Source organism: Tamandua tetradactyla, chromosome 1 (genome assembly GCF_023851605.1).
Source record: "Tamandua tetradactyla isolate mTamTet1 chromosome 1, mTamTet1.pri, whole genome shotgun sequence".
Classification (NCBI taxonomy): Eukaryota; Metazoa; Chordata; class Mammalia; order Pilosa; family Myrmecophagidae; genus Tamandua; species Tamandua tetradactyla.
In genome coordinates, this window is record NC_135327.1 from 61,487,735 (window position 1) to 61,506,396 (window position 18,662).

The 18,662-nt window shown below is 57.8% G+C and overlaps 2 protein-coding genes across 2 annotated transcripts in view; both read left to right on the forward strand.

The window, feature by feature from the left end:
• PRPF6 (pre-mRNA processing factor 6) overlaps positions 1-10,028 on the forward strand; it is a 69,091-nt gene extending 59,063 nt beyond the window's left edge. The window contains exons 13-21 of the mRNA XM_077117619.1: positions 740-861; positions 2,451-2,589; positions 3,299-3,418; positions 3,845-4,021; positions 4,833-4,966; positions 5,716-5,807; positions 6,602-6,716; positions 9,034-9,160; positions 9,737-10,028. Coding sequence (XP_076973734.1) covers positions 740-861; positions 2,451-2,589; positions 3,299-3,418; positions 3,845-4,021; positions 4,833-4,966; positions 5,716-5,807; positions 6,602-6,716; positions 9,034-9,160; positions 9,737-9,889 — 1,179 coding nt within the window. The 3' untranslated portion in view covers positions 9,890-10,028. The remainder of the gene's footprint in view (positions 1-739; positions 862-2,450; positions 2,590-3,298; positions 3,419-3,844; positions 4,022-4,832; positions 4,967-5,715; positions 5,808-6,601; positions 6,717-9,033; positions 9,161-9,736) is intronic.
• A 548-nt stretch (positions 10,029-10,576) lies between these two features.
• Positions 10,577-13,893, forward strand: C1H20orf204 (chromosome 1 C20orf204 homolog). Its single transcript, XM_077157166.1, has 7 exons — positions 10,577-10,609; positions 10,766-10,892; positions 11,010-11,117; positions 11,213-11,268; positions 12,469-13,086; positions 13,194-13,346; positions 13,495-13,893. The coding sequence occupies exons 1-7, from the start codon at positions 10,577-10,579 to the stop codon at positions 13,630-13,632; spliced, it is 1,233 nt and encodes a 410-aa protein (XP_077013281.1). The 3' UTR covers positions 13,633-13,893.
• Positions 13,894-18,662: the final 4,769 nt, after the last annotated feature.

The window sequence follows — 18,662 nt, forward strand, 5'->3', positions numbered from 1 at the left end:
GACACTGGCATTCACAGTTGCAAGTCTGTGCTCCTCTCACACACTTTAATATTCCCACCCCTTTGTTGGTACAGGAGCAATTTTGGTGTCTCTAGGCAGTGGGGTCAGTGGCTTCCCTCATGGCAGTCTTGAGTGGCTGGCATTGAGGCCCCTTAATCTGAGAGGCTTGGGAGAGCAGGTGTCTGGGCTTCTGCTGAGAGGTCTCTGGTGTTCTAGTGTTAGGAAAGGTCAGTTAAACCAGTATCTGGGAGCTTAGTCATGCAAACAGTGACTAATCATCCTGTTTGTTTTGTGTGACACTAACCAGGGAATAAAATCACTAGAGTGGAGAAGAAAATATGGGAGAAACTAGAATGATGTTGTGCTTGTTTTTTTTTGAATGGTTAAGTTTTTTCTTTCTCTTTTTGTTCTCCTACATTTTGCAGTTTTTCTATCTGTGTAATTTTTATAATGGAAAGCATACACTACAGCTAATTCTTACAAAGGAGCAAATTGCTTGGTATTCAGCCCTGCGTGAATGCACCTTTCACTCGTGGCTGGGGAGTTGCCTTGGCTCCAGCAGGCTGCAGGTCCCAGGTGCCCTGTGCCAGAGTCCCTGAGTTTCCCCGCCCTTTCAGTTAGGGCCCAGCAGTGCCTGACAGTATCTAGCAGCTGTCAGCTTTTAGAGATGCACCACCTGTGGGCCGGCATCCCTGCTTGCACTGGGCTACCCCTTTGATCTATATTCTGTCTGGTCTAGTGTGTGGCGCATGGTGCTCTGGAGTGTGCCCGAGCCATCTACGCCTACGCCCTGCAAGTGTTTCCCAGCAAGAAGAGTGTGTGGCTGCGGGCAGCATACTTTGAGAAGAACCACGGCACCAGGTACCTTGTGGATCCAGCAGCTCTTTCCCTGCCATCAGCCCCAGGCTGTGCTCTGAGCAGCTACTGACCTGAAATCTCATTTTCCACAAGCCCACGTGTGCGGTGGGGGGGTCAAGCTAGGGGTCGTGGGGAAGGCAGAGGGTTTTATGGCCCTCAGGACTTTGCAGCTGGGCTAATCTTTATAGCCCCTTCTGTGATAGGATTATCTATCACTGCTTTGTGGCTGGCACCGGGGCCTGAGTGGCTCTGGGGTTCTGGAAGGCCAAGTGTCCGACCACCCAGGTGGCCTGAGGGGTGAGGCTGGTGGCTAGAGGCAGCACCCAGGCAGCAGCTTCTCACAGTGAAGATGGGGGGCGGCATCTGGGGTTAGGGAGGCAGACATGGTTTTCATTTAAGCTGAGCTGCCCTTGGGTTTTGGCTAGACTTTGTGCTCCGAGGAGGTCCTCAACAATTTTCTTTAATTGTACTCTCTAATTGAAAACACCTTTAGGGTCTGCCTTATTGAATATAAATGCTGATTAAATTAGGTGTTGCAATTTCTTGTTTGAAATGGTAGCTCTCCAGGGCATCATGCACACATCCCCGTCCCTCCCAAGTCCTCCCCTCTCCCCAGCCTCTCGAGCAGGCCCTGGGGCTTGGAAAGGGACAGACCAGGCTGATTTCTCAGGCTTCACTGGGACCATTGAACCCTATTCTTGTTTCTGGTAAGGTTGATTCATCTCAGACTTTTCAGGGAGTCTTTCCACTTAAGTTACTGCAGCCCCTACACCCTACCAGCTGGTTTGAGGGGTTTCAGTAGCTGCCCCTTCCTCACCTGCCTGTTCACAGCATGGAAGTTCACCCCAGGTGGACTGGACCCGCAGCCCTGGAGGGAAGGGCCTATCTGTCAAGGGCCTGCTTGAGAGGCTGGGGAGAGGGGAGGACTTGGGAGGAATGGGGATATGCACGTGATGCCCTGGAGAGCTACCATTTCAGGCCTCCACACAAGCGTCCTGGCTCAGTATGTGACTGGAGGAGTCTTAGCTTGATGGCTCCTTGGGAGAGCCATGTGGCTCTGACCTGTTGCTCCAGACCCAGAGGCCAAGGAGGCCACGTCCCTGCTCACCGTGAGAGGAAGAGGTCTACAGGGGCTAGGGCCTGGCCTGATGCCCTGAGAGTGCAGGGGTTGCTCAGTAGTGACCTAAAATAGCTTTTCCCGATACAACAGTATTTTTGGGATGCCATAAGAATAGACTGAGGATCATAATCTTTATCAATAGATCCAGGGTGTATTCTATGGTTAAAGATGAAAAAAGTGTCTCCTTTCCTTTTTATAGACTCAGCTATAAAAAGGTCTCTTCTGAAGTCCCTTTATCAGACTTGCGGTATTTAAACAATGAGTTGCTTTGTAGCGCTCTGTTCAGTAGTTGATTTCAGGACCTTTAAAGAGAGAAAAGATTTCCCCGCACTCTCCCCATCGTAAAGTCTGATAACTCATTTATAGTGGCGAACTTTGGAGCTGCAGCTGTGTTTGGAGTGCTGGCAGGATGCCGAGAGCATCCACATGCCCAGGCCTGTGGTGTGGCCCTGTGACCATGCCTTTCTTGCAGGGAGTCCCTGGAAGCGCTGCTGCAGAGGGCCGTGGCCCACTGCCCCAAGGCGGAGGTGCTGTGGCTCATGGGGGCCAAGTCCAAGTGGCTGGCGGGTGATGTGCCAGCAGCCCGCAGCATCCTGGCTCTGGCCTTCCAGGTGGGTGTGCTTGCACCCCCAAGTCCCCATGGCACTAGTCTCTGCACATGCGCCTCGTCTGCAGATAGCTAAGGCTGCAAAGGAGCCCAGCCTTGAGCTACCTTCCACATTCTTTATTGGTTCAAGAGGGGGAAATGCCCCCAGCTGGTGGGCATTTGCCACTTAGTGTGACTGCAGGAGCAAGCAGTAACTTCCGCAGGGAAGGTAGGGGCCACGCAGCCTCACATGCTGATGGATGGTTGTCCCCGGGTGGCTTGCATGTGAGAACCCCAGGGAAGGTGGTGGCCATGCAGCCCCACTTTCAGAAGGAGAGTTGTCCCCGGGTGGCACGTGGGGTCCCCAGGGAAGGTGACAGCCATGCAGCCCCATGTACAGAAGGAGGGTTGTCCCAGGGTGGCTCATGGAGCCACATGGCTCTTGGGAAGGAAGGGGGCCCTCGGGACAGTGGCTCAACCACTGCCACACATGTGCCCTGCGGAGGCCTCATGTCTGTACCAGGTGGTGTGGAACTGCTTGTCTTTCAGGTAAGCCTGGGTTTTGGGGTGAGAGTCTGCTCTTTAATCTGTTAGCCTGGGAAGGGCTTAGACCAGAGCAGTCCTGAGCAAAGGCAAGGATGGCTGGCTGCCAGGCAACTGCTTTTCTGATAAAGTGGGATCTGGCCCTGGTCAATTTGTCCTAAACCAGCCATGGGGCTGCTGTGTTCCCACAGGCCAACCCCAACAGTGAGGAGATCTGGCTGGCAGCTGTGAAGTTGGAGTCGGAGAACAATGAGTATGAGCGAGCACGCAGGCTCCTGGCCAAGGCACGGAGCAGCGCGCCCACTGCCCGGGTGAGCCACAACAGGCCAGGGGTACCTGTACATGCAGGGACCTCCATGCCCTGGGATGGGCATTTCCCATCAGTGCTGGAGTGGCTCTGACCTCCTTATCACGTGGCCTTGGGAAAGTGTAAGGTGCAGGAATGTGTTGTGTTGTCAGTACCAAGGCTGTGGCACTCTAAAAATTCTCATTTTCTGATACTTCACTCTAAAATGTATTCATTTATTTATATTTCACATTATTCCAAAAGAGAGAGGTTACAGTTTACATAAACACGTTAAGTACAGCAGGCTAAATTACATCTGAAGTGAGTCAGTCACATGAGGCATGGATTCATCAAGCTCTTAGAAAGACATCATCTTGGGGCAACCCCAGCACCCACGGGGAGAGGGCCCACATGGTGGGACTCTGTGATGGCGCCGGGGTCTGTCCCACAGGTGTTCATGAAGTCCGTGAAGCTGGAGTGGGTGCTGGGAAACACCGCTGCTGCCCAGGCACTGTGTGAGGAAGCGCTGAGGCCCTATGAGGACTTCCCCAAGCTGTGGATGATGAAGGGTCAGGTTGAGGAGCAGGAGGGGCTGATGGAGAAGGCGCGGGAAGCCTACAACCAGGGGGTAAGCTGCTTGGCCCCTTTCCTCAGGGCAGCCTGTCCTGGGTCCTGAGCTGGGCCCTGGCCCTGGTAGAACTGCCTAGTGTGTCCTGGGGATGAGGGGGTGGAGGGCTGGTATCAGGGACTCAGTGAAGCCCCAGCTTTAAAGCTAAGGCTCAGGACCGGAACTGAGGTCTCCTCCCTCTGAATCCTTTGCTTTTTCCTTCTACAGAGCTTGCTGCCCACACTGCACTTTGGGGGGAGGTAGGTCCCAATGCACATAAGATGAAGGCCAATCTGTATACACACGTAGACGTGTGTAAACTGAAACGTACACATAGAAGCCACACCTCGTAGCATGAAGGGGCCTGTATTACCTTCTCTCTGGGAAGAACCGGCCACAGCAGTGCCAGTCCCTGACACTCACCACTGATAGGTGGGACTTAAACTGCCCACACCAAGGCCATCAGTCCTGAGCTGTTCAGGTATAAGATTCCTAAAAAGAAACAATAATCTGAAAAGGTTCTGTGGGCACAGACCCTGGGAAGACAAATGGACTCTGTCTCTGTCCCCAGAGGCCAGGGTCTTGGAAGCAGCCTTGGCCTTTTGCCTGGGCAGTGGCTCTAGCAGGCAGGGAAAACATCCTGGCTAGAGGCAGCTCTTGTCTGGTTCACTCTGAGGCTCTGTGGATCAGGAGTAGAACCAGATCCTGGCCAAGGCACAGAGCAGCGCGCCCACTGCCCGGGTGAGCCACAACAGCAGCTGTGCTCACCCACTCTATTCCATCCCCCATTCCCTGCCCCAAACCATCTTTTACTTTTATTTTTTGGTTGTAGTTGAAGAAATGTCCACACTCCACACCTCTGTGGCTTTTGCTGTCCCGGTTGGAGGAAAAGGTTGGACAGCTGACCAGAGCACGGGCCATCCTGGAGAAGTCTCGCCTGAAGAACCCAAAGAACCCTGGCCTGTGGTGAGTCCTGGGTGGAACAAGCTGCTGAACCCTCCTCACTGACCCAGCCACTCAGCTGGCTATTGGTGTGGGCAGTTCCTGCTCCAGTTGTGGGCAGGGTGGTCAGGGCTGTCCACAAGGAGTCACAGTCCCTCCCTTGGAAGGGCTCAGCCCGGATGTTTAGAGGGGCCTGGAGATTGGTTTTGATGCAATTTTCTTCATGCTCTAATAGAGGGCACCCAGGGAAGTGAGGGGTTAATGATAACTGGCATGAAAGATGGATGAAGCCATGAGTGCAGGCTCTACAGGAGAGGTAACATCTGGGAAAGGCCTTGAGGGGTGAGTAGGAGTTTACCAGGTAAAGATGGCATTCTAGTCATACGAAACAGCACATGCAGAGACAGAAATGTGTGGCTTAAAGCGACAGAGCTGGAGCAAGAGGAAGAAGCCAGAGGAGGAACCAGGAAGTCTGGCTTTGCCTCTTTTGTGGCGATGGTTTCTCCCAGAGTGGCCAGTGTGTCGTCCTTGTTGTTCATGTGTCCTCGCTTTCACCTGAGTGATGTCAGGATGCTTGGTCTCAGCGTCAGGTGGCCGTGTTCCAGTGGGCCTGGTCTGAGCCCAAGCTGTCGTGGTCATGCTCTTCAGAGCTGCTGTTACTTACCGAGTCTAAGCCCTCTCAGGTTCCTCCAGAAGCTACCAGAATATGGCTGGGCCCGTTGGGAGCTGTGGCCGGCTGGTGTTGGACATTGCTTCAGCCTCTTTCTCCTCAGGTTGGAGTCCGTGCGGCTGGAGTACCGGGCAGGACTGAAGAACATTGCCAACACGCTCATGGCCAAGGCACTACAGGAGTGCCCCAACTCGGGTAAGGGCAGCCCCGTGGGAGGCCTCACAGAGAGGTTTGCCTTAGTGCACACCTCTTTCTTCAACGGTCTTGGCTGAACTTGGTCCTGAAGACATTTGAACTAAATTCCAAGTCTCAAGATGGGAGAGGTTGAATTCACATTCTGAAATGCTACCACTTCTTTTTCTTTTGAAATTCAGCTTTCATTACTTTATCCTACGTCTGTAAGCAATGCTTATGTGGCATAAACAAATGTGGAGGGGGAAAAAAGGAAATAAAAATGACTTGTAACCTCACTACTCAGAAAGCACCACTCCTGCTCATGCTGGTATAAAAAATTGAAGTCACGCTGTATATTTCGTTTTGTACCTTTTCTATTATCTTTAAATCTAAAAATATATAACTGTTTAATGGCTTCATAGCATTCTTGTGTGGAGATACCAAAACTATACCACTTACCCATTATCGGCCATTTAGGTTGTTTCTAAATTTTTTTATCTTACACTACCCCAGAATTGGCATTTTTCCACAGAAGTGTTCATTAGCATTTCTGATTTTCTTCTGAAAATCATGAAATTTCTGAATTGGTGGGAACAAAACCTTGAAGGTTTGGGGTACTTGTTAGCAAGTGGCCTTGGGAAAAGTCCTATCAGCTGTAGCCTTCGGGGCAGGTGAGAGTTTGAGGCCTCTGGCCTGTCCCCAGCAAATTCTGTGTCCAGCGGCAGGCAGGACCAGACAGGCCCCAGGAGGCCCAGGGCTGGTGGTCGCCCCAGGGCAGCTGGCCCTGCAGTAACTGCCTTTCCTCTTGACGCCAGGCATCCTGTGGTCTGAAGCGATCTTCCTCGAGGCGAGGCCCCAGAGGAAGACCAAGAGTGTGGACGCCCTGAAGAAGTGTGAGCACGACCCCCATGTGCTCCTCGCTGTGGCCAAGTGAGTGGGCTCTGTGGAGTTTGCTGTCCTGACCAGGCTGCAGCGCTGTGATGAGGGGCTTGTGCTCTGGGCCTCCCAAGCTAGGCACGCCTCCAAGGCTGTACCCCAGACTCCTCTGTTTCCTCGGGGCCAGGTGTAAGCACCTCCCTCTGTCCAGGGGCCCCTTCTGGGGGAGCAGCTCTCCTCACCTTTGTGATCTTTCACTTCATTCTTACATGGCTTGGCTTACAAAAGAGAGAAAAACTTGGTGATATTGGGTCAGCCTTAGTTTAGTAAACAAAGTTTTTTATGGCTGCAAGGGGTTTTGCCAAGAAATGTACTTCTATCCTGTGGGGCGGAAGCCCACCTACTCTCACACCTTTGTGGTCCTGGAGCAGTCTCGCCCAATAGGTGGTTTTGGACAGATTGGGCTGCCATGTATGCAAAAGTAGGCCTGCTGAGGCCGTCAGCTAGGAGCATGTGGTCTAATGGGCAGGGAGAAGCCTGCAGGTGGCCCTCAAACCACATGGCCGTGTGCCTTGCAGGCTGCCATGGGGGCTGGGCCGGAGGCCCCCTAAGGCAACAACTCCAGGACCAGACCTTGAAGGGTAAGCAGCACTTCTCAGGCAGCGGAGGGTGCTGTGCTGCAGCAGAAGTCACAGCATAGCCGAGGTCATGAGCCTGGGCACAGGGGTCCTGTGTATATGGGGGCCAGCGTATGGAAGGCCTTGAGAACATCTTGAGCTCACGGGCTTCATTGCTCCTTCTAGAGCGCTTCCTATGAAGAGCCAGGTCTGTATCAGTGGCCGGGAAGGGGTTAGGGGTATACCACAAAGAGGATGGAGGTGACCAACATCCTGAGGGTGTGAAGTGGCTGTCAGGGAGCACTCAGGTGCCTTGGTCCTCACTCCTCAGGGTGGAGGCTTCCCTAGGGGGAAGAGGTGTGTTGACACATGCCCCCCACCTTCTGTGCACTCTGGCCTCCACCCTGTGGCCATTTGGAAGGCAGCCAGCCCCCTCGTGCCCATCCTGGCATCTGCTTTCCCCTTCTCCTACCAGTCTCCTGGCTGGCAGTGGTGCTTGCTTGTGGAGTGGTGACCCCCCCCAACTTGGTCTGGGTACCTTCAGGGTCCTGTTCAGCTGGTGTGGGGCAAGGGGTGAGATGGGTGGGGGGTGGAGCTCACAACTCTGTTGAGCCCCAGCAGGGCCTTGCCAGGTCCCTTGGCCAAGAGGCTCCCACAGGCACCTGGGGCCAGCCTGTGCTCCAGGGTGCCCTCCACCCTGCCCTGTGCACTGTGATAGGATGGTCATAAAGGCTTGTAAAAGGCTTAGTTAAGGTAAACAAGTCCCTCCCTGCTGCTCCCAGGCTGGTGCTCTGTGTGTCTGCTATCAGGGCTTGAGCTCCTGAAATCACAGTTTATCTAACACCAAGCAATTAAGGACACCACAAGGCTTAAAAACCAATCAAGCTATCAGGGCTTGAAGTTACTCAGTTTAGTAACCTAGACCAAACCAAATGGGTGGCAGGCATTTGCCTGCAGTGCCTCTGGCTGTAGAAGGCGGTGGGGCTGAGTGGAGGGTGGACGTGACCGACAGTCCCACAGGTCAGGGCATGTCCCCATGCTGCCCCTACCACTGCCCTCTATGCTATCCTCTGAGCTGCCTGCCTTACCTAGCAGAGTCTGAGGACTCTCCTCAGAGACCCTTTGATTTCTAAACCAATCCAGACCCCTGTGGCCTCCAGCCTGCCTGTGCTCCCAGGTCTGGCTGTCAGGTGCCATGTCTGCATGTCTGGCCGGTGAGGTCTACAGCCCCTGGGCTGACAGAGGCCCAGCCTCTCCGTATGTGCCTGGGTTCCTACTGGGGGCTTGATGGCAGAATGTTCCTGAAGGTGTCTAAAGGAGCAGGCCTAACGTATCACAACCTGATCAGAGCCTGGATTTGTTGCATTTGCTCTTTCTCTTCATATTTGTCCAAGAGCAACATGATAGTATCGATGAGTTGGAAATGTTGCTCCTGGATGTGGGAACTGGGTGTGCTTTGTTTTAACAAGCAGTTTGGTTGGGCCTTGTGGCACTGGTCTGGGTGGTGTGGGGTCATCAGAGCAGCAGGGGCCCATGCCTCTTTGGCAGACACGTTTCTCTCTGGGGACCAAAGGCTGACGTGGTGGGGTGTGAAAACCAGTGTGGCTGAGCTCCTGCAGAGGAGGGAGCTGGGCTTGAGTGAAGGGCCGCCCACTTATGCCACCCCCTCCACTCTAAGGCCTTGGCTCTCCCATGAGGCAGCCCAGTGTCTGGCAGCCTCTCATCTGAGCTCCCTCCTCCTCCTTCTGGAACAGACTCTTCTGGAGTGAGCGGAAGATCACCAAGGCCAGGGAGTGGTTCCACCGGACTGTGAAGATCGACTCAGACCTAGGGGACGCCTGGGCATTCTTCTACAAGTTTGAGCTGCAGCACGGTACAGAGGTGAGCTATCAGTTTGACTGGGCTAGCCCTGTGTGGCCTTCCCACCAGCCCCTGGGACCGTGACCATCCTCTGCTCCCGTGGTCCAGGGACCTGGATGAGTGGGTGGGGATGATCGTGAGAGCAGATCTGAGCACAGCAAGGGAGGCTCAGTGTGTTCCTGTGCCCTTCCCTGCCTCCACAGCTGCTGTGAGGGCCAACCTGGCCACCTGAGAGTTGGACCTTGGGACATGTCAAGCAGCTGCTCACATACTTGAGCACGTCTGTGGATTGGGGCATTGGGGTCATGGCACAAATAAGGATGGAACTTGGTGCCTTGAGTCTTGTCTGGGTACAGGGGGCTCTGTCCTCTTGAGCCTGAGTTGGGCATGGCTACCAGTTCCCCCAGACGGAAGCGCAGCCAGTGTTCCTCATGGGCTATGCTGCCCCTAGGTGCCAGCAGACAAGGTGGAAGGGTTGCCAGGCTGTCCCTGTGGCTGCCTGTCCTTTACACCACCAGATGGCATCCATCCCACCGCCACTGGTCAGGGTGCCCAGAGTTAGCAGGCCTGGTTCAGCCACCTGTGGTCACCCCCCAGGAGCAGCAAGAGGAGGTACGGAAGCGCTGTGAGAATGCAGAGCCGCGGCATGGGGAGCTATGGTGTGCCGTGTCCAAGGACATCACCAACTGGCAGAGGAAGATTGGTGAGGTCCTTGTGCTGGTGGCCGCAGGGATCAAGAACACCTTCTAGCCACCCAGCCCCATGTGAGGACCAGGTGCTCCTGCCCGGTGTGGGCTAGCAGGTGCCTCACAGCCCTCAGAGGAAGGAGGGGCAGCAAGGTCCAAGATGTCTGCCTGTTCTTCAATTAAATGTTTTTAATTGAATGTGTTGGGTTGGTCACCTGTTCCTTTCATCGAATCGTCCCTCGGTGTGCACTTTTGCCATACCATTCCACCAGAGTTCCCCACATGTGGGATTGTGGAAGGTGCTATACCTGTTGGAGGTGCTGCAGGGTGCCAGGTTGGGAACTTTCTGTTAATGGGCAGAGCCTCTGCAGGCAGCCGTCCCCTCCCGAGGAGGTAGGGATGGGTGGCATGGGGATTCTGGGAGGGTGGGGGGTGTGAGAGTCCTGAGTCACAACCCCCTCTGAGAAAAGCCCTGTGGCAGGGTCTGGCCCTCCTCTACTCCCTCCTTGGGTGCTAGCCACCACCTCCTGGAGAAGAGGGCCTGGGCCCTGAAGGCAGAGGGGACTGCAGACACGGGAGGGCTGGCCACCATGTGAGGCTGTGAGCAGGCCTGAGGCGCCATGAGAAGGGAGGTGGGAGCAGTGAGGCCTGGGGCCTCCCGGCCAGGAGCCTACCTGGGGAGTCCCATGCTTTCTGAAGTACCGCCAAGCATCAGCCTTGGGGGCCCCTGGGAGGACAGCATGGAACGGACATGTGCCTGGAAGAGGTGTTTGTGCTTTGGCAGGTGAGATTATTTTACTAATTTATGATGAGCAGGTCCATTCTTTTAAAATGTCCTTGTCTGGAGATTGAAAAATGTCCCACCTGGGAAGCTGAATGCTCCCCATCTGGAATGTGTGCGGTAAGAAGCCTCCTCAGGCCTTAAGTCTGTGTGTGTCAGACCATCAGCGCTGAGGCTGGGGACCTGGCCGGTGGCCATGGGGTCCTTTCCGTCTTGCTCTCTCCTTCCTGGAGCAATGGAGGGAACAGGTTGGGGGTGGGGCAGGCTGCTGGACTAGGGCTGCCAGGTAGGTCCCGCCCACATGGCTCTCCTGAGAGGGCGTCTGTAGGGACCTCTGGAGCAGGCTGCCCCTTCCCCCAGCTGAGGCCGCATGCTGCCTTACCCCACCGGGCCATCTGGACAGAGCAGGGCTCCCCTGGCGCCAACTGCTTGGTCCAAGACCCACAGGAGGCCCCCGAGTCCCCGGGCACGGCAAGAGAGGGCCCCGGACAGCTGCAGCACCCTGGGGCCGGTGGACGGAATCAGATTGGATGGGAGGGAGGGGGCAGGGTTAGAGTTGTGAGCCCTCCCTCCTCCTTCCCTCCCCCCCCACCCCTTTGCTCTAAGGAGCCAACTTCAAAAGCCCAGACCGCCGACTTCCGCGGAACCCCATCGGCCGGCCTGTGGCGGGAGCACAGAGCTGTGCTCTCTGGCTGAGGACCTGAGGATCATGTGTGCAGCCCGCTGGCGGGGGTGAGGACTCCGACCCTGAGAGGCCCATGGTGAGCAGCTCTGCCACCGTTGGGGAGGGGGTTACGCGGTGGGGTTGCTCCAGCTTCCCCTCTCCCTTGTTGGGGCAGTTGTTAGTTGGTTCCATCAGCACCACAATCCAGATGGTGCGTGGGCCCAACCCTCCTGGCAGCGGTAGGGTGGGGGGTCTACCCACTCCCCCCCTGCCAACGTGGGGCCAGCTCCCTTCTGGAACACAGGCTCACCTGCCGAGTGGTCACCCCACGAGGCCAGCTCACTGGGGCAGCTACCCACCCCCTGGCTATCCTGCCACTCAAACTGGGACTCTGATCTGCAGCAGGCGAGGCGGGCCTCTGGGTGTCCCCCATGTTGACCAGTGCCTGAACAGAATGTCTGGGTGTTTTCTGAGAAGGGTCACAGCTAATTGCATCTGCTCTTGACTGCTGGGTGCCTCTGGCAAGCCTCTTCTCGGGACACCTGGAGGCTGGCTGGGGTGCTGCTGGGTCAGGCTCCCCGCCAGGGCCGGGAAGCTGCAGTGGAGTCCTGTTGGTTTCACTCGATTCACACGATTAATTTTCTAGCTCTAAGAGGTGGCTGTGAGTCTGACTCCAGCCTGCGGTTGCCGGGAGGGGGTGATGTGGCATATGGGACCTTCTGGAGCAGCTATCTGCTGCTATCTGCTCCTGTGGGCTACAGGGTGGGGGGTGCTTCTTGTCTGAGAGAGCCTAGTCCCCTTCATTCCTTGGGGGAACGGGGGAGGGGGTTCCTTTAGGCAGATTGTCTGGAGGGACAAAATGTGGGTAAGACCCATTTCCCTCTTTCCTCCCTTTTCCTCTCTCCTTGCCGCCACTTTTGGGGGTTTCCCCACTCCTTCCCCTTCTGATGGGTGTGGCCTGGAGCTCTGAGCCCTCATCCCCTGTCCCACTTGGGTTGGGGGTTAAGGGGACTCCTAGCTGCCATGGCTCTCTGAGTAGGTATGGCAGAACTGTGGACTGAGGAAGGGTAGGGGGAACAGAAGCTGCCAGGCTGCCAAGCAGAGGTGAGCCACCATGGGCCTTCTCCCAGATGTGGGGCCTGAGGGGCAGGGGGTTAGTGGGAGAAGAGCCCAGCCCTGGTGGGGGTTGTGTCCATAGTGGGGGCTGCCCGGGGGCTTACTACTGCCCTGCCACCCTCACTACCGTATCACCCAGGGGCAGGTGCCCATAGTCTCTGCTGGGACATCCCTGCCTCCTCGGCCCTTCTCGGCTCCATCACCCTGCAGTTGTCTGCATGGTGCATCTGAATTCCTTCTCATTTATGGGTCTCATCTCCATCCCCTGAAACAGGACAGGGGATTTTCTTGTAGGACCCCATTGCCTAGGGCCTGTTGGGCCGTATCCATTTCACAGAAGGCAACTGGCTCAGAGAAGGCAACCCCTTGGGGGCTAGGAGAAGCTGGAAGCAAAGTGCCTGCGGAGCTGACCTGGTGTCCCCTCCAGGTGCGCCCTACGCCCAAGCTCTGGGTGCTTCTGCTGGTGCTGCTGGGGGTGGCCTGGGGCCGGACTGGGCCCCGCGCTTGCAGCGTGGCGGAGGTGCTGCGCCACTACCGAGCTGTCATCTTCGAAGACCTGCAGGCCGCTGTGCAGCGGGCTGGGTCCCGGGCTGACCGGACCACAAGCTCCAGACACTTCCGCCTCATTCAGACAAACCTGACGAGAGCTGGTGCTCCCCCATGGCGACTGTGGCCAGGAGCCTCCTGTGGTTCCCAAAAGGTAGGGAGAGGTCCCCCCTCACTCGCCCCTAACCCCTCTCTTGGCCCTCCTGGTGTTGCTCCCCTGTCCCCCAACTCCCAGCCTTCTCCCCACCCCCCCCTCCCCAGGAGCACAGTATCCTACTGTCTATCGCGTCCCTGGGTCGTACTCTGCGCGGGGCAGTATCCGAGGGCCGCAGCGGGGACCTGGAGAAGGCGGCGTGGACCGTGGCTGTACGCACTGAGGCCGTGATGCGGCGCCACTGCAAGACGCGGCACCAGGTGTGTGTCCCTGTGCTTGCGCGTGATGGAGGGGGCGGCCTGGACCCCTCTAGTGCCCGCACTAGGCCAGCTACCTGGGCGGTGACTTCCTCCCCCAGAGTGGAGCAGTGCGGGTGGCCCATGGCCACTGACCACCTCTTCCTGACAGCGGAGCCCACAGCGTCAGCAGTCTCGCCCTGCCCGGCGCCGTGGCCAGAGGCAGCTCCTGCTGCGGGCCCTGGACGCGGTCGCCACCTGCTGGGAGAAGCTCTTCTCGCTGCGCTCCGCGGCTGCTGGGACCTCCTAGCACACCCCACCCTGGAGTCTGATCCCCATGTCCTGCATGGGCCAGTGGGAGGCCAAGATGAGCCTTGCCAGCAGCCTTGACCGCACTCCCCTTAGGGCTCAGGCCACCCTGCAGCCCCACACGGCACTCCCTTTCGGGTCTGGAATTCTCAATAAATGGAGCTGACGCTGCACGCCTGGCCCTTTGCTGGCTTGGACCCCGACGCTTGGGTGGGGGTGTGACCGGGTGGGGTGGTGGGGGTGGGCGACAGTTCCCCACAGCTGTCAGGTGCCCCGGCCAGGGCAGCAGGGGGCAGGCGCGGGACGCTGGACTCCACTCCCTCTTCGGGCTGGGTCATGTGGGAGGGGAGGGCATGTGGGCGACCCCATTGGGCGTCTAAAACTTGGCATATCCTATCCACTCCACTTAGCGCCTGGGGAAGGGTGGAAATGGGGGGAGGGAAAGGCTGAGCTTGGGTGAATTCGGAGCAAAACAACCGGATAAAGGAAACTGGCCTGAAGGGAAGCCAGCCTGGACCTGGCTGCAAGTGCAGCCGGGTCATTTCCTGCAGCCCCGGGAGGGATGGTCCATGATGGCTCGAGGGATGGGCCCCAGCCCCCTATGTGGTTCAGATCAGGCAGCCTTGGGACTAGCCTCTGGACCAGCCTTGGGGCTTTCAGGTGCCCCTGCCCTAAGGCCCACATAGGCCCAGGGTCACCACCCCACTCCCCAGTCCTCTGAGAGGAGAGAAGGGCAGGGGAGGCCCCAGGGGCAACACCACAGTGAACTCAGTGCTTATCAGCTGCCCCACTGTCACTCCCATGTGAGGAGGCAACCTGGGGCTCTAAAGCAGGCCTCGCCCGTCAGACAAGTAAGGCAGAAAGGTCTTCAGGGAGGAGAATCAGCACAAGCAAGCAAGGATCAACCCCAGAAGCTGGCCCTGAGCCATGGCTCTGCTGTCTGCATGCTGCCTGGGCAGCTGCACTTCCTTCGTAGATGAGGAGACAGACCCAGAGAGGTTAGGAAACCTGCCCCAGATCCCACAGGGAGGAAAGGTCCGTGTGGGGTTCCTGCAGCCTCCTGGGCTCTGCCCCACACCCAGGCCGGCTGAGGCTGCTGCTCTGCACACCACGACCCGAGGCCATGGGGCAGGGGAGAGGGGCCTGCTGGATGAGGGTGTGTGTGGGTGAGACCGCGTCCCCTGCCAGGCTGCTCAGAGCTGTGCTGTAGTGTGCTTAGGAGGCGGGGGCGGGAAGGTGGCCAGGAGGTGGCACCAGGGGTTCTGGTCTTAGAGCACCCTGGTGGGGGTGCGGGATGAGGGGAGCCGGCCTGCGGGGCTGTGGGAATGGTAACTGGACAGCTGCCCGGGCAGGCCTCTGGCCTGGGAACCCGGGACCATGGACAGAGCAGCATGCACATGTAGGCTCTCCCTCACAGAGGGCATCAGATGTGGACTGGTGTCCGAGGGGTTGTTGAGCTCAGCCACTGGGACTTGTCTGCAGCCAGGCAAGGGCCATTTGGTTGGTGCATGAGGCCTGGGGTGCTGAAACATGCATACAGAGGGGCTTGGGCCTGGACACCAGTGCTTTCCTCCCATGGGGGCAGCCAGCAAGGACCTTCTACAAGGGCCCCAGCCCCCTTGGACAGCCTTGCCAGGCCCGGGTTTTCCCTGGGGGAACTGGCTCATTGCACTTGGGCTCACTCTACACTGGGTCTTCAGAGGACTGCCGTGAAGACCCCCATGTGGGGTTAGTGAGGGGAACACCCCTCTCCTGGAACGCCCAAGATGACCCACAGATGCCATCCACCTTGCTGAGAGTGGCCAGACACTGTGCTGGGGAACCTGGGGGTTCATTGGGCAACAGAGGAAGGCCCCCTTGCGTGAGGAAGGTTCAACCAGAAACCACAGCCTCCTGGGGGTGGAGAAAGAGCAGAGGCCTCAGTATCAGGAATATATTTGCCATCTGCCCTCCTGGCTCAGGGTGGGAGAGGTGCCCTCACTTACTGGGAGTTCCTGCCAGAATCTCCCTGAGGAGGGTGTATATGTGTGTGTGCAAGCATGCTCATGCAGTTGTGCATGCAGGGGTGTCTGTGCACGTGCACAAGGCTGGTAGCATGTGTGCTGGTGTTGTCCATGAGTGTGTGCAAAATTTTTTTGTGTGTACGGTAGTGTTTTTGAAAGCACGTGTGCAGGGCCATGTGTGAAGGTGGAGTCTCAGCATGTCCGGGCAGGTGCGTGTCTCTGCTCTCAGCCTGGGGACAGGCTGCCTAATTTGCCTGGTCTCCAGCCTCTTTCACCCTTCCTGCCCTGAGGGTCTCCCTCTGTCTGTCAACCTGGAAAGCTTGCCTCTTGAGCAGTCCCCTGAGGTCTATGCCTGTCTGCCTGGAAAATTGCACCCCTGGGGTCAGGCACCAGCAGAACCCAGTCCCACCCCTAGTTTGATCTCTGCAGTCTTAGCATCCACCGTCCACCGTGTGTCCTTTCTTTTGAGGCCGTCAGCGATGCAGGCAGCCTCAGAGTGCACTTTGTCTCGCCCAAATCCCACTCATGCTGACCATACTGATGAGGAGGGACTCGGCCACCTTGTGGTTGTGGGGACAGGCTATTGACCCTGCAGAAACCATCTTTCCTCCCAGCCAGATGGTAACAGTGGTGAGCATGCTGTGACTACAGGCCAGTGCTTAATAGGGCAAGAATCCTCACCCCTCCCATGGGACTCGACCACTTGAGGGTGTGTCGCTTTAAGTCTGTCACCTGTGCTTCTGCCTAGCCTCTAGGACAAAGCTCCCTTGAACAGAGTGGGACATCCCAGCCAGGCCAGTGCAGAGGCTCACATAGGCTCGCAGCTGCCAAAATACCCTCAGAGACTGTGATTCTCTCCTCACCAGGCTCAGGGCAGGGAGCCCCTGGACACTGCGGTACCCACCAGCCCCACCCCAGTACTCTTCATGACTCTAAGGCAGTTGCTTCTGGCCCCCCAGGCAGGACCATGAGGACAAGGACTATCCGGCTGTTAGGTCCCCTGCAGCGTCCAGCACCTGGCCTAGGCTAACACATGAGCTGCCTGACAAATGTTGGCTGGCTTGAACTGCCCAGAATTGACCTGGAGATGGACAGAAACTCAGAGCCATGGGACAGGGTCGTCGGCTGTGGAGACACCCGGGGCAGAGCAGCACATAGCCTAATCCTGTGGGCAGCCTCTCCTGGGCAGCAGCCTGAGGCCCATGACCTCAGGTCTGGTTCTCCCCTCCTTGAATGCTGCTGTTCAGGGCCCTATGCATGGCTGGGCGAGGGCAGGCGACAGGCGAGCCACACACGTGACTCCTGGGGCCTAGAGTATGTGCCTGTGCCGGGCTGGCAGGCGGGCCCACGGGGCTGATGGCCAAGGTGCTGCCACTCCACAGCCTTGGGGGTCCAGAGCCTCCAGGTTGCAGAAAGGTGGGGCCACACAGCCTCCCTGATGGCAACCTTCGAGAGAACATCAGGAACTCGGTGCCCAGCAAACTATTCTCTGGATACACGAGACCAAAGGGAATCACGACTGCACGGCGTGCCCCCCCTGCTTCTGCAGTTCAGGCCAGTGGCAGGCTGCAGGGAGGGGAACTGTGTCCCCCTAACAAGGGCTGCAGCCTCAGCCGAACAGGCCCCAGCACCCTCTCCACTCATCCCAGCCACCACCCCAGCTTAGCAAGGGGTGGTAGTGGGTGCCCACTGTGCTAGGCCCCCGGGTGAGGCAGGGCCGGGTGCTCAGGACGGTCTGGAGGGGGGCGTTCAGTCACTGGCAAATGGAAGAGGGTCCTTGTGTCGTGTGGGGGAAGCACCTGCGCCTGGGGCCTTGGGTGTGCCCGTGCATGTGGGAACTGAGTTGTGCAGGTGGGCAAGGCTGCCTGCCCCAGCTGTAGTTGACTCGGAAACAAACAAGCCCCTCGCCCCAGGAAGCAAATACTTGGGGAAAGAGTGTTGCCAGGTGCTGGGACCATTGTCCCTGCCAGTGGCCTTCAAGTCCCTGGGGGGGGGGGGGGGACCAGGGAGAGGCCCATCCTCATCCTGCCCCTTCCCCAGGAAAAGACCATGCTTTGTAAATAAACACAGAAACAAACAACTCCCAGTACCCCTCCCCCCATATAATAACCTGGAAGAACGAGGCAGGAGGTTGCACCTGTGTGTGTGGGGGCGGGGGGGGGTGTTTGGGGAGAAGTGGGAAGGTCAGGATTTTGGAGAATGAAGTAGGGGCTCAGTGCACGTGTGGGTTGAGGGGGGACACCCTGCCAACTGGACCGGGCCCAGTGGCCTCCCAGCTGTCTTGGGGGAACCTCTGTTCACATTCATGGGAGATGCGCAACCTGAGTCAGTGGAATCCTGACCTGGCCTTTGTGCCCAACCCCCCCCCATCTTAGCTGTGACAGCTGTGCCTGCAAAGTGAGGGGCCCTGTGGGGCACCCTGGGGTGTCTGCCGAGTAGTGCTGCCGCCCTTGGCGCCCCCGTCTCTGGCCGCGTGGCGTCAGGCTGGGGCTCCGGGTGCAGGGCTGCGCGCCGAGATAAGCGCCGCGCCTGGCGCCCGCTTCCTGCGCTTCCTGCGCTGCCTGTTCTTCCCCCCAGTGCCGCTGCCGTGCGCCCCTTCCTGTTTTCTCACGCAGGCGGACAGGGGCGTGGGGGGCACGGGAGACGGGAGAGGGGCGGTGGCGTGGCGTCCTGGCAGGAGTGGAGAGGCAGGACACCTGGAGGCTCTGTCCCAGCCGCTGTGTGCGGCTCCCTGGGGGCCCGTGTTTGTGCTGAGGTCGCTGGGGATAGAGGAAGCCAGAGCGGTGCCGACACAATGGGAAGGAAACATGGCCCTTCCACTGTGTCCCCCAGCCCCCGTCCTGGGCTTAGAGCTTTGGCCTCCCCCACTTGGCCAAGACCCTCCATTTCTGGCCTGGAGCCCACTCCTCGGCCCGGCTTGGCTGCCTGGGGGGAGGGCGTAGCCTGGGGCAAGGGTTGAGTCACCTCTAAAGAGCCTTGGTGTTGGGGGAACTATTTGGGATAGGAAGTCAGCCCCTGTAGACTCCCC